At 58.7% G+C, this 13,368-nt stretch overlaps 1 protein-coding gene across 14 annotated transcripts in view; it reads left to right on the top strand.

Moving 5' to 3' along the window:
• Positions 1-13,368, top strand: part of CUX2 (cut like homeobox 2) — a 69,786-nt gene that overhangs the window by 50,908 nt on the left and 5,510 nt on the right. For 5 of the 14 annotated variants that reach the window (XM_040609002.1, XM_040608986.1, XM_040608994.1 and 2 more), the window contains 13 exons: positions 4,534-4,671; positions 4,834-4,960; positions 5,797-5,873; positions 5,958-6,024; positions 6,309-6,357; positions 6,984-7,088; positions 7,967-8,161; positions 8,270-8,328; positions 8,480-8,736; positions 8,976-9,611; positions 10,615-10,716; positions 11,598-12,373; positions 12,833-12,992. In XM_040609002.1, coding sequence (XP_040464936.1) covers positions 4,534-4,671; positions 4,834-4,960; positions 5,797-5,873; positions 5,958-6,024; positions 6,309-6,357; positions 6,984-7,088; positions 7,967-8,161; positions 8,270-8,328; positions 8,480-8,736; positions 8,976-9,611; positions 10,615-10,716; positions 11,598-12,373; positions 12,833-12,992 — 2,748 coding nt within the window. Of the gene's footprint in view, positions 1-5; positions 4,672-4,833; positions 4,961-5,796; positions 5,874-5,957; positions 6,025-6,308; positions 6,358-6,983; positions 7,089-7,966; positions 8,162-8,269; positions 8,329-8,479; positions 8,737-8,975; positions 9,612-10,614; positions 10,717-11,597; positions 12,374-12,832; positions 12,993-13,368 lie in introns of those variants that run through there. The other 9 variants (XM_040608971.1, XM_040608962.1, XM_040608941.1 and 6 more) reach the window with 8 other exon arrangements.

The following is a 13,368-nucleotide window of genomic DNA, read 5'->3' as shown; positions in this document are numbered from 1 at the left end:
TAACCGAAACGACCGAGCGCCAGCTCGCAGCACGGCTCCTGGCACCGGCCGTGGCTTGGGGACGGCTTTCCCCGTTTCACCGCCGGGCCGGGGTGTACGCCCCGTCTGGGGTGCCGCTTGCAGTCTGGGGAGGGGGAAACCGAGGCACGGGGCAGCCCTGAGGCTTGTGTTGGCAGAGTCGGTGCTAGGGCTGGGTGAGGGGCTGGCACCCCCGTCCCCACTGCTCCGTGCTGGGGGCTCTGCCATGCTCTGATCTGGGGGGTCGGCTGCGCTGGGCATAGCGTCACAGAGCATCCCCTGGCACAGCAAGGACGGAGAGCTGCAAACAGCTGAAGATGCGCAGAAGGGCTCCTGCAGGGCCACTAATTCATTTTCCAGACATTTAGGAATAACAAAATGTTTTAATGATTTCTTAGGGGAATTAGGGAGACATATTTTTGTCCTCATTAAATTTTCTCCTGTGCTACAAGAACCAAGTGTCAGCTCAGTTTCCAGAACCCAGTTATCTTCCCTCCCCACCTCCGCACGCCCACCCACCATGCTGCTTCTGCTTGCACACGCATGCACATGGATGCACACAGGTGCACGCAGGTGCACACACATGCACACCCCAAAACTGCTCCCCTGTGGTCTCTGTACCCCTCCTCCTCCCCTGTCTGTGCTCTCCCACAGCATCCATCTCGTGCTCCCCTCTCCCCCACTCCCCTCCTGCTCCCCAAATCCTCCCACCCGGCGTTTTGTCCCTGTCTGTTACATGTCCGTGTGTCTCTCGACAGGCGAACTCTTTGTGGAATACTTTACAAGCGCCACATAAGTCCTGATTCGACATTTTTTGCTTTGAATGGCTGCTGTCAACACAAATCTCTGGCAGAGACTGTAACGGAGCCTGATTGCTCAGCAAGTATTTTGATAAGTGAGCTGGCTGTGTGTCTGTAATTACGGGAGAAAACCGTAAATCTTTTGGATATTGTTCACACAGATGTGGCATGAAGGGAAGGGGGGGAAGCAGTAAAATGTGTTAAAAGCATAATTAATGTCATTGTTGTTGGGGATGATTTGATTTAAGGCTGACTTTGACTCGTGGAGGGATTCATAGGGCGCCGGTGGATGTGGTTGAGCAGGTTGGGATGGGGTGGCAGAGGAGGTGCTGCCCCAGTGGGAGACAGCACCGCAGATACGCTGCGGAGGTACTGTGGATGCACCGTGCATGCACATGGATGCAGCGTGCATGCACCACAGACGCACCGTGGGCGTTCCATGGGTGCACCGCGGGTGTCCCATGCTCCTCTTGGAGCCGGGTGGCAACATGGAGCAGCTGTTACCCCTCAGCTCCAGCACAGAGCCCTCCGCCAGGCTCTGGCACAGGGATGAGCTGCCAGTCCCCAGGGGCACGAGTGCTCCCTGGATCTGTGTGTGCTCAGGAGAAGGTGATGAGCACCCAGGACATCTGCCCCATCCACCATCCCGTGGGTGCCTTGAGCTGCTCCAGTGCCTACGCAGCAGATGTGTGCTGCTGTGGTCGGGGTGTCTGGGGGCGGGTCTGCCAGACCCCCTCCAGCACAAGGAACGGCTCCTGGCCCTACTCCCCTGTGCCAAGCTGGGGACACCAGGAGGGACCCCTGCCCACCACCCATCCCTGCTGCAGCATTACCGGTGGCACTAAAGGACAGCCAATAACGCCAGCTAGTGGCAGCATTTATTATATATACGTGTGTGTGTATGTGTGTATATATATATATATAATATTATATATATAAATGTATTATAAAATATATATAAGTGGGTGAACATATGGAGCAATAGATAAGCATGCCTGGGCAGCAGGTTCTGCCTTGTGGCTGGGACTGGCTGTTTCCCACGTGAGCTGGCCATGCTGGCCGTGGGCGATGCCGTGCCACAGTCCCTGGACATGCAGGAGCTGCAGTGGGCGGCCACAGTGCTGGAGGTCCTGTTTTGGCACATGCTTCTCTGGCGTCACCCATCTGTGCTGCCGGTGAGTCACTGCTGCGGCGGGGCTCACAGCTGCATGGCTGCGGCGTCAGTGCCATCGTCTCCTCTAACCTGGCATGATGGGGGCCATGACCTACGGAGGAAGGGACTGTCCCCTGCACCGTGACCTGCGTCCTGTGTGGCTCAGAGCGTGGTGGCACGTGGCATCCATGGCACTTTGGTGTGAGCAGATGATGTGCTTGGGTTTAAGTGCATCCCCTCTCCAGCCCAGCACCAGGAGGGTTTGCTCAGCAGCAGCATGAGCGTGGTGCGAGCATGGTGTGAGCATGGCACGAGCTTGGTGCCCGGTGCCGGCAGCGCCTTGGTGCATCCAAACACCTCGCCTGAGGTGGTGGAGCCGGCCCCATGGCCAAAGGCAGCGCTTGCCCAGTGGATGGACGGTGTAGTTTTATCACAATGCAATTAATCCAGCCAGGCGTTTTGCATCAGCGCTGCCCCAGCTGGTGTAGAAAGTGGAGTCAAAGCACCACTTGGGGTTTTTCCCTTCTAAAAGCTCTGCTCCCAACCATTTCATCCCGGGATGTTGGCTCCAAACAGGGAGCAGTGCACTGGGGGATCGCCCCAGCTGTATTTCAGCAGTGGAGCTGCAGCTCACGGGAGGGAAAATGCTGACCCGAGGAAAATCCTCAGAGCTTTATTGCTCGGGCCAGTTCCTCCCGTATTATTTCTTATCACGAAGGTGAGAGGAGTTGCCGGTGCAGATCAGACAGGGCCTGCCCCAGCATTTATCCCAGCGGAGGCAGCTTGCAGGCTGGCACGGAGCCTTCTGCCAACACCCCCGGGGCTGGGGGAGTGCGGGGGGGGACCCCTGGCCCCTGCAGCCTGTGAGCTGGCGCCCCGGAGCACAGGGTTTAATTAGCTGTATTGTTATCTCAGCTCATGTACTTACGGGTGTTATTAATGGCTGTGAGAGCATCTAGTCCGGTTTGGGGCTGTGCCGCATCACCGCAACCCGCTTTGATGGCACATTCCTGTATCCTTGGATGGGGAACCAGCCTGCAGGATGCCAAGCTGTGACATGCCATGAGCTGAAGGATGCTGAGCCGAAGGATGCTATGAGCAGCCCAGGAGGGTCCCAGCCAGAACCAAGTCCCCCTTTTCAGTGCCAAAGCCAGCAGCCTGCTGGCAGGGCTCAGCACCCGCCTCTGCATGCATCCCTGTGGCCAGGATCTGGGCACAAATCTTTTATCCTGGCATGTCCTTGGGGTCTCTGTCATGTCCAGCAGAAAAAAAGGGGAATGTTCCCTGCAGGGAATGATGCTCCAGGGGCTTTCAGTGTTAGCATGTGGGGTCCGTTCCTCGCTGGTCCTGCAGGGAAGATGTGTGGCGGGTCCTGCAGTGAGACCCTGCACCCCACAGCAATGATGCTGTAGGATGGGAAGGCAGCAGCGGATCGGAGGGAGTCCCAAAGTCCATCCTGGGGGACACGTGACTTGGCACCACTTGTTTGCAAGGAGCATCCGTGCTAGGCATTTACAGTGAGGATCAGAGGCCAAATCCTGCATCTTTTGGGCAGGTTCATCCTGACGATGCCTGGTGCTGCAGTTGGGCTGTGCCAGCGCAGTCCCAGACCACCCTGAATCCTGTGGCATGGCCAAGGTGGTGCCAGGCCCCCTCCATCCTGCACCACTGCCATCTCAGCCAGGGACTCACTGAGCAGAAGAGCTGCTCTGTGTCCTGTTCGGAGTGAAGGCAGCCCGTTGTTTGATTTTTTTCCATCACCGTTATTATTTTTTACCCTTGGATGCCTGCCACGCGTCCGTGCCGTACAGTAGCATGCCTGGCTCCATCCCACTTCCCTGTTTGTCTAACTTTTTGACCCTGGAGAATTCAAATCTATTTTCTTTCCTCTTCTTTTCTAAAAAAAAAAAAAAAAAAACCCAAACCAAAAAACAAGCCCCCAAACCTATATTAACCTGGCTCAATAGGAGGCATTTTCTTGAACTTATTAAAAAATCCAGACTTGTAAATTAATTTGTTCATGTTGTACAATGGCAGTGCAGATGGACTCATTAGCATGCACACAACAAATAATTATAGATGAATTTTTAGCTGGCCTGCTTAATGGGCTTGCTGGGTTAATTATGTCAATGTATAATTACATCAGCCCTGGGAGACATAATGGCACACCCTGCTGAGCAGACACTAGCTAATGATGGTGTAATGCTGACAGAGGGAAGACGGACGGCTCTGAATGCACCTGCTTACCTCGGCACAAACCGCCATTGTCTGCGCCCAAACGGGCCGGCACTGGTGGCACCGGGGCCACCGGTGCTGCGGGTGCCACTGGCTCGCTCAGGCAGGTGATGCCCCATGCAGCCCTGCTGGCCCCTCCATCCCTTGGGGCTGGCGGTGGAAAGTGCTGGATCAAGGGGTGTCCCCCATGGCACTGGGCACCCCACGGGGTTCCCCAGGGCTGGAAGGGAATGTGCTCTGATTTTCAGTGGAGGGTGGCAGGGAGGGTGGGCAGAGGGCTGGTGGTGGGCATCCCTGCCGCTCACCGCCGCATCCCGTGTCCCGCAGACCCCGCTCCTGTGCTAGAGGCTGCCCGGAGCCTGGAGGACCGGCTGCAGCAGCTCCAGCGCCTCGAGCCCGAACCATCCCCCCTGAAGGATCTCAGCCGCCCCTGGAAGAAACACCCAGAGCTCGTCGGCACCAAAGGTACCCCCAGCACCAGCCACCAGCAGATGAGGGTGGCAGTGGCGGTCCCCAGCTGGGTCGCCCCATATGCCTCTGAGGATCCCTGGGATGCAGAGGAGTCTCAGGGGCGGGAGCTGTCTCCTGGCCCGTGGTCCCCAGTGGATGAACTGTGTCCTCCTGCAGAGCACAGAGAGGGGACGTCGCCAGCAACTGGACTTGCAGCAGCGGCCGAGCCCCCGTTCTCTGGCGTCGACGGCAAAGCACTGTGCGCAGAAACCTTGCTGCAGAGAAATGAGGCAGAAAAGCAAAAGTACGTGAGTACCGGGGACGGGGTCATTTCAGGGTGCTGGGGGAACATGTGGCTCTGTCCCTGCTCCTGCCACAGGGGTGTCTGTCTGTCCTTCCCTCTCCTCCTTCCCTTTGCGCCTCCTTTGCTGTCCAAGTTGAGAGCAGACGCATCCTGTCCAGAAACCTGGGACAGTCTCAGGCACTCTGAGCATCCCTGTTTGTCATCCCCAATCCCAGGCAGTGGCGGGCACGGGCAGAGCTGGGGCAGGTCCCTCCTGCCAGCCCCTTGTGCCATCTTCCCGACACGTGGCTTTGGTTGGACAAATGGATTAAAGCCAGGTCGGGCGAATGAACCTCATTAAATGGCCTTTTAATTTGGAGGCTCCCGGCTTTCTCAGTGCCTTCATTGTTATTCCTTAACACGCTGCACCGGGAAACAAATGAGGAATCTTTAAACCCTAAATTGCAGATCTCTGCGAGTAAGTTCCTGGCAAGTGCAGGCTATAAATAATGCAGAATAACTTTTCCCTGATTGCTTCCCCCTCCTCCAATTAATTACAGGCAGGGGTGGGCTGCCATCCCCGACTTGGCAGAGGGGTTTCAGCTAAAGGGATCAGGGACTGTTTTCAGCCCAAAGTGAATTTTTTTTCCACCTAGGGTAATAAGTTCCTTAACATCAAGGGGTAACACGGCTTGGAAGGTGTCCCGGCATCCGCCGGTGGGTCTTTCCCTGGCATCACCAAGCGATGGGGTAGAGGAGGGGATGCAGCCAGGGGGTCTCCATGTGCCCGTGGGGGGGCTGCAGGGTCGGCCCAGCCGTGGTGCTGCTGGCATGTTGCTGATGCCCATCTCTCACAGGGGACTGCAGGAAGCACAGGTCACTTTGGCTGCTCGGCTGGGGGAGGCAGAGGAGAAGATCAAAGTGCTCCACGCAGGTAGGGGGTGGCCAGGAAAGGGGCTGCCAGCCGCAGGAGGCCAAGCCCTCACTCCGTGGCTCACCCTTCTCTTCCTCTTCCCAGCGCTGAAGGCCACCCAGACAGAGCTGCTGGAGCTGCGGTGTAAATACGACGAGGAAGCTGCATCCAAGTAAGTCGCCAGCGGTGCCCGGTCATGCCCGGAGGCTGTTGGCATGCCTGAGGCTGAGCCAAGCTGCTTGTGGCAGCACCAAGACATCCCCATGGTGCTGCTAAATAACTTGAGGAGCTGAGATGCTTTAAGTGACCGCAAGAGCATCCTGAGTCGCAGGGGTCCCTATATCTAAGACGCCTGCTCATGCCCTCAGCTACAGCGCAGGCAGGAGCCCTTGCCAGCCATGGAGGGCTGTGTCCGTGCCTCCGTGCCAGCTGACGCCTCTTGCTTTCTCGTCACAGGGCAGATGAAGTAGCCATGATCATGACGAACCTCGAAAAAGCCAACCAGGTGAGCCAGGAGCTGACTTTCTAGCTGTAGGGCACATATGCTGCACCCGCCGCAGCACCCTGAGCATCCTCCTGGATGGATGTCTGTCCCCAAAAATGGTGGCCAGATCCCAGGACTCGGAAGCCCTGCAAAGGGGGGCTCTGGTTTCCTTCACGCAGCAGCTCCTCCAAACCAGCCCAGTGGGACTCCCTGCCCCATGTTGGGGGTCACTGGTGTGTTTGGGCTTCTGCCAGCTGATGTTTGTCACCTCCAGCCTCTCATGGGCATTTTAGGGCACAACCCATGCCACCCTGGTGTTGGTCTCCATTCCTGTTAATTAGTTTCATTCTGAAAATAGAGGTACAAATAAACACGCATGGATAATAAAAGAAGCTTAAAGAGCAATTTGCATGTAAATATGGCTCTTTGGGTGGAAGAAGGCAGTGTCCAGGAGGTGGTCTGTAGCCAGTGCCCAGGGATTGGGATCGGGAACTACATTAGGACATGGGGAGCTGAAATACATGGTGGGCTGCTGGTGATGGTGGTGGGAGCAGGATGCTGTGTAGATCCTGGAGCACCACCCTGCCCTGTGTGTGCTGGGATGAGCTGCGGGTGCCTTGCCTGATGTGCTTTCTGCTCTCTTGCAGCGAGCAGAGGCGGCGCAGAGGGAGGTGGAGAGCTTGCGGGAGCAGCTGGCAGCCGTGAATAGCTCCCTGCGCCTGGCCTGCTGCTCCCCGCCGGGCGCTGCCGGGGTGAGAGCACCCCTCAGGGCCGGGAGCGCCCCATCACAGCCGGGAGCACCCCTCAGGGCTGGCAGCAGCACCCCATTGCAGCTGGGAGCACCCCATCACAGCTGGGAGCACCCATTTGGGGCCAGCAGCACCCCATCATGGCCAGCAGCACCCCGTCACAGCTGGGAGCACCCATTTGGGGCCAGCAGCACCCCATCATGGCCAGCAACACCCCATCACAGCTGGGAGCACCCATTTGGGGCCAGCAGCACCCCATCATGGCCAGCAGCACCCCATCACAGCTGGGAGCACCCATTCGGGGCCAGCAGCACCACATTGCAGCTGAGAGTACCCCATCACAGCTGGGAGCACCCATTTGGGGCCAGCAGCACCCCATTACAGCTGGCAGCATCCCATCACACCTGGGAGCATCTGTCACAGGCAGGAGCATCCCACTGCACTTGGAAGTACCTCGTCATAGCTAGGAGCACCCCATAGCAGCCAGGAGCACCCTGGCATGTTCACAAGCATCTCACAGCATGTAGGAGCACCCCATCACATTGGGGAGCACCCACCACCTTCAGGAGCAAGCCTGAAATGCCTGTGCCTGAGGTGGTTTTCCACCATGGGGTGGTAGCGTTGGCCATGCCCTACCTGCAGCCCCAGCCTCCCATGGGGTTGGGGGACATGCACCCCCATAGCACCAAGTAGATGCACCTGGGAGACCTTTAAGGGGAGAGAAAAGGTCTATCCCTCCCCAGGGCTGTGTCACCCCAGGTCCCCATCCCACAGGACTGAGCCCTGGGCTCACCTGCTGCCCATGAGGACATGTCTGACAAGGAGGGTGGCCCTTGTGCCCATGGTGGGTGGCCGGGAGCTGATGGTGTCCCCTCTCCCAGCAGGACAAAGTGAACTATTCCATGTGCTCAGGGTCGAGGCTGGAGGCGGCTCTGGCTGCCAAAGACCGGGAGATCCTGCGGCTCCTGAAAGACGTCCAGCACCTCCAGAGCTCGCTGCAGGAGCTGGAGGAGTCCTCTGCCAACCAGATTGCCGAGCTGGAGGGGCAGCTGGCCGCCAAGAACGAAGCCATCGAGGTGCGCCCGCGGGGGCTTGGGGCGTGCCGGGGCGGGGGGACGTGGGACTGGCTGTGCCGGGTGTGCACCAGGAGCCGGCTGCGAGGACTCCCCCCCTCTGCTCCGCAGAAGCTGGAGGAGAAGCTGCAGGCGCAGGCGGACTACGAGGAGATCAAAACGGAGCTGAGGTATGGCTTGATCCATGCCTGCTGCCTGCCTGTCCCCGGCCGGCCGGGTGCCGTCAGCACCCACGGCGCACTTCAGCAGCCGTAACGCTCGGTGGCTTGATGGCAGCAAAAAGCCGTGCCCGCCGAGTCACCCACCTTGTCTCCCTCCCAGCATCCTGAAGGCGATGAAGGTGGCCTCCGCCAGCTGCAGCCTTCCCCAGGCAAGTGCTGCGGCGTGTGCCGGCATGCTCGCCGGGCTGTGGCACGCGTGCCAGCCCTGCCGCCAGTGGCTCCGCCGCCCTTTCCCATCTCGGCTTGGCTCCTTGCAGAGCATATCGAAGGCAGAGGAGGCCCTGCTGCTGGGGAAGGAGGCTTTCTACCCTTCCCAGAAGTACCTGCTGGAGAAGCCCAGCCTGCTGGCCAGCACTGGTAGGGTTCCCGGGTCCTGCGGCATCCCTGGTCCCATCAGGAGCCTCCCTGGGAATGTGGGCAGCAGGGTCGGATGCTGCCCCAGCGGTGGGAAGGAGCCCGCAGCTGGCAGGGGGAGGACAGGGGGGTGGGAAGCCACCTGGGGAAGCGGAGGCAGGAGATGCTTTGCTGTGGGGCTGTGCCGGAGCTGCCGGCTGGGGGGACTCTAGTGCGTCTCCCTTTCTCTCGTTCATCTCTAGAGGAGGATCACTCCGAAGACGAGTCGGGGAAGGATTCGCTGGGCATGGAGCAGCCGTACCCGTCCCCCCAACATGCCCCGGCAGACGAACCCACCTCCCCCACTCCCGTCCCGCCTCTTCCCGGTCCCGGCCTGGCTCCTGATGGCCCCCAGACTTTCTCACTGTCCCCCTTCCCAGGGGGCGAGCGGCTGTCAGGAGACCCCAAGGCCCCCCACCCCCCGCTGCCTGCCTACAAGAATGAGAATGCCAGTGTGGGGCCACCCTTCCCCTCTGCCTTCTTCGGGGCCAAGGGCAGTGCCACGCACCCCGGCACCGCGCCGGCTGCCAGTGCCACCAGCCCGCCTGGCGAGCCATCCGAGGGCAGCACCAGCAGCTCTGCCGAGGAGGAGCAGCTGGACACAGCCGAAATCGCCTTCCAGGTGAAGGAGCAGCTGCTGAAGCACAACATCGGGCAGCGGGTCTTCGGGCATTACGTGCTGGGGCTGTCGCAGGGCTCCGTCAGTGAGATCCTGGCCCGACCCAAGCCCTGGCACAAGCTGACAGTGAAGGGCAAGGAGCCGTTCATCAAGATGAAGCAGTTCCTCTCCGATGAGCAGAACGTGCTGGCCCTGAGGACTATCCAGGTGCGCCAGAGAGGTGAGTGGTTGGGGTGGCCCCAGCCGATGGGTCCTGCCCTGGGATGCTGCAGGCGGTGCTGTGGGATCCCTTCCCAATGCACCCCGCTTCACCCCGGCAGCACCCCAGCGTGCCCCATGCTGCGGCAGGGATGCTCGCCAGCCCGTGATGTGCTGGCAAGAGAGGCAGGGATGCGCATGGAGTCACCGGTGACACTTAGGGATTGTCCCTGGTGGTCCTCTCACTCGCTGCGGGGTGGGATGGAACCGGCTGCTGGGTGGGATGGAGCCCAGGCAAATGGTAGCAATTAACAAGAACCCATCGTTGTGGAAGCTGCATCCCCGGACGTGCTTTACTCGTTTATTCTGACAAGTGCCATTTAATTATTCATTAGGCTGTTTCATAGCGTATGAATCAATGTGCTCGGGAATATTTTGTTAAAATAATGAAGTTTTAATGCTGTGGGAACTCGGCGCAGTGTTGGCACCACCATGAGATGGTAAAGCCTGACTCCAGGGACTGTGGCTTCTGGCCCCGTCCCAGTGGTGGCAGCAGTTGTGGCTGGTCACTCAGGTCCCCACGGTGGCACAGGACTGGGGGATGCAGGTCCGTGGTCCATGCATCTGCTTGTATTTCAACCCAGAGAGCTCCAATTTATTCCCTGGATCTGATCCAGCATTAACCCTTCACCTGCACAGGCGAGAGGGCACAGTGCCAAGGATGGGGGACGTGGTCCCCGTGCCCATGTCTCTGCTCAGCACCCTGTGTGCCAGTGGGGAGTGTGTGCTTTTGGATGGGGCAAGCAAGGTGGCTGGGAGATGCTGTGCCGGAGGCGAGAGCTGGCAGCCGAGGCTACTAGGGGTCCCCATGCACTGACTGGTGACTAATTGGGAATGACATTTGTCTTAAAACCAGCATCCCTAAAATAACTGAACATGAGGAGCAGTAAATACTTCCTGACGTACAAGTGGAGCTTGTAAAACCAGAGCCGGTGACAAAGCTGTTATTCTGCCTCTTTGATCAGGTAGCATCACGCCACGGATCAGGACGCCGGAGACTGGCTCTGATGATGCCATCAAAAGCATCCTGGAGCAGGCAAAGAAGGAGATCGAGTCACAGAAGGGAGGTAGGTGTCAGCATGTGGGTGGCTCCAGGGGTGCCCAAGCCCTTGCTCTGCCCCTGTGGGAGCAGCACCCAGAAGGGTGCCAGCAGCTGGGTGCTGCATGGCTGTGGGTCCCGCAACACTGACAGCATCTGGCATGGGGGTCTCTGCATCCCCTAGGGAATGTTAGCTGGCCCCTGCCCAGCACTCATGGCACAGTCCTGGCCAAGGTGGCCCTGGGCTAACCCTGTGGCTGTCTGGGAGCCAGCACCCAGGATGGAGCAGCCCTGGCGGGGCCAAAATGAGCTTTTTGGGGGACATTTCTCCTGCTGACAGCCACAGAGGAGGTTTGAGGCATGGTAGGAAGAATCGTTGGTAAATACTGTAAGGGATGGAAAACTCCCCGTGCAGCAGCATTTGTATCTGGGCTTTTGGAAACTTTGGATCTACCTTTTTTCTCCCCCCTGCCCCAAACCAGATGATTAAATGAGGATGCATGATCCATCTGGCATGAGGAATCATTACAGCAGCTGTGCTCGCAGTCAATTACAAGAAATGAAAAACATTAAAACAGGTAGTCTGCTGAGAAAGCAGAATCCTGGAGAATTAAATTAGACAGGAACGGTGGAAAAACAGTCAGGGAAAACAAACATGTTTGTCTATTGCCATTGTTGGTAATGGGATTTACTTTGCAATCGTCAAAAAGGCAGCTCGCTTTGAGCTGGGGGGGTCGCAGCTTTTGCTTTGGGGGTGCTGCTTGTTCTTCTGATCTGCACCAGCTTGATGGATAGCACTCCAGAACAGATCGGGATAAAATCCCTTTTCTCCTGCATTTTGAATTATGACCGCACGGTAAAACGGTGCATGCTGCTCCTTAGGGCTCCCCTCACCCCTTTTCTTTGCAGGGGAACCCAAAACACCATCAGCATCGCAAACAGTGGCCAACGGGACAGGTGGCAGCAGCTCAGAGGACGCCATCAAGAGCATCTTGGAGCAGGCACGGCGGGAGATGCAGGCACAGCAGCAGGCGCTGCTGGAGATGGAGTCAGGGAGCAGCGGGCGCCCCGGGGACACATCGCCTGCCGAGCGCTCCACGCTGGCCACCGTCAGCCAGAACATCGTTCCGACCTACGTCAAGCAGGAGGAGGGGAGCGGGACCAGCCCTGGCCCCCCGCAGACGCCCCTGGCTGTGCTCTCACCCGCTGCCTTTGTCCAGAGCATCATCCGGAAGGTGAAGTCGGAGATCGGCGATGCTGGCTCCTACTTCGACCAGCACTGGGCATCGGAGCGGAGCCTGCTCAGCCGACCCTACACCTCTGTCTCGCCTTCGCTCTCCTCCTCCTCCTCGAGCTACTCCAGCATGGCCAACGGCCGGGGCTGGCCACGGGGTGAGCCCAGCGAGGGTGGCACCAACGAGGACGAGCTGCCACCAGCAGACGATGAACCCCACCGGCTGACAGAGATGAAGACGGAGGGAGCTGGTGCAGAGCCAGCAGCTGGTGGTCGTCTCTCCTACTACCCCACCTATGTGCCACGAACCCTGAAGCCCACCGTGCCACCACTGACACCCGAGCAGTATGAAATGTACATGTACAGGGAGGTGGACACGCTGGAGCTGACTCGGCAGGTCAAGGAGAAGTTGGCCAAGAACGGCATCTGCCAGAGGATCTTTGGAGAGAAGGTACCAGCTTGGAGAAGGAGGGTCCACTGTCCCCTCTGCTCTGTAACCCAGATCCCAGGGCACACTGGTGGCCTCCACCAGCTCTTTCCAGGGTCCCCGCTCTCCCTGGTGGGTTTCCCCGTGGAAGATGCCAAGTCCTCAGGGTCTGACCCAACCCTGGTTGGTCTCCCAATGACCACCACTGGGTTAATGGCACTTCCCACCAAGAACACCCTGTCCCCAGTGCAGAGCCCTGTGGGGACCATCCTCCCAGCCCACTGGGTATCCCAGAGGGACCCACCAGAGTCACAGTACCCATGGCTGGGGCCAGGGGGTCTGGACATACCATGGGGCCATGAGCGTGGCAGTGGGTGGCAGCCTGCTTCCCCTCCCTTGAAATGGGGACGGAGGGCAGGCAGCAGCCCAGCGCAGAGGGCAACATGCCCTGGCCCCAGCGGGTGACACCTACATGGTGCATAGGTGCTGGGGCTGTCCCAGGGCAGCGTGAGCGACATGCTGTCGCGGCCCAAGCCGTGGAGCAAGCTGACGCAGAAGGGTCGGGAGCCTTTCATCCGTATGCAGCTCTGGCTGACCGACCAGCTGGGCCAAGGCATCAGCCAGCAGCCAACACCCTCCCAGGGTAAGTTCCGCTGCCTTCCCCGTGGTCCCCATGTGCCATCAGTGCCCCCGGTGCTTCTGCATCCATCCCCCACATCCCAGTGCAGGGCGAGTTTCTCCTGCTTTCCACCCCAGCGCCGGGAAGATCTGCCCATGCCACCACCAGCACCCCAACCCGCACCCCAATCCTGGGAAGCCCCTTTCATCCCCCTCTGATCCATCCAACTCATTTTGACCCCCCTTAGTTGGTCACTGTGGCAATTTAGGGCTGTTACACAGATCCTCAAATATTTTGTCAGAAATGCGTTTTGAAAGTCATCTAATTTTTTTTTTTTAAAAAAAAAAAAAAAGGAAAACCACAGCAGAGTCTTTGGGTTTGTGCCTGGCATAGAGTAGTA

Source organism: Falco naumanni, chromosome 1 (genome assembly GCF_017639655.2).
Source record: "Falco naumanni isolate bFalNau1 chromosome 1, bFalNau1.pat, whole genome shotgun sequence".
Taxonomy (NCBI): Eukaryota; Metazoa; Chordata; class Aves; order Falconiformes; family Falconidae; genus Falco; species Falco naumanni.
The sequence above is the reverse complement of the archived record's forward strand: the minus strand, read 5'-3'. Positions and strand labels throughout refer to the sequence as shown.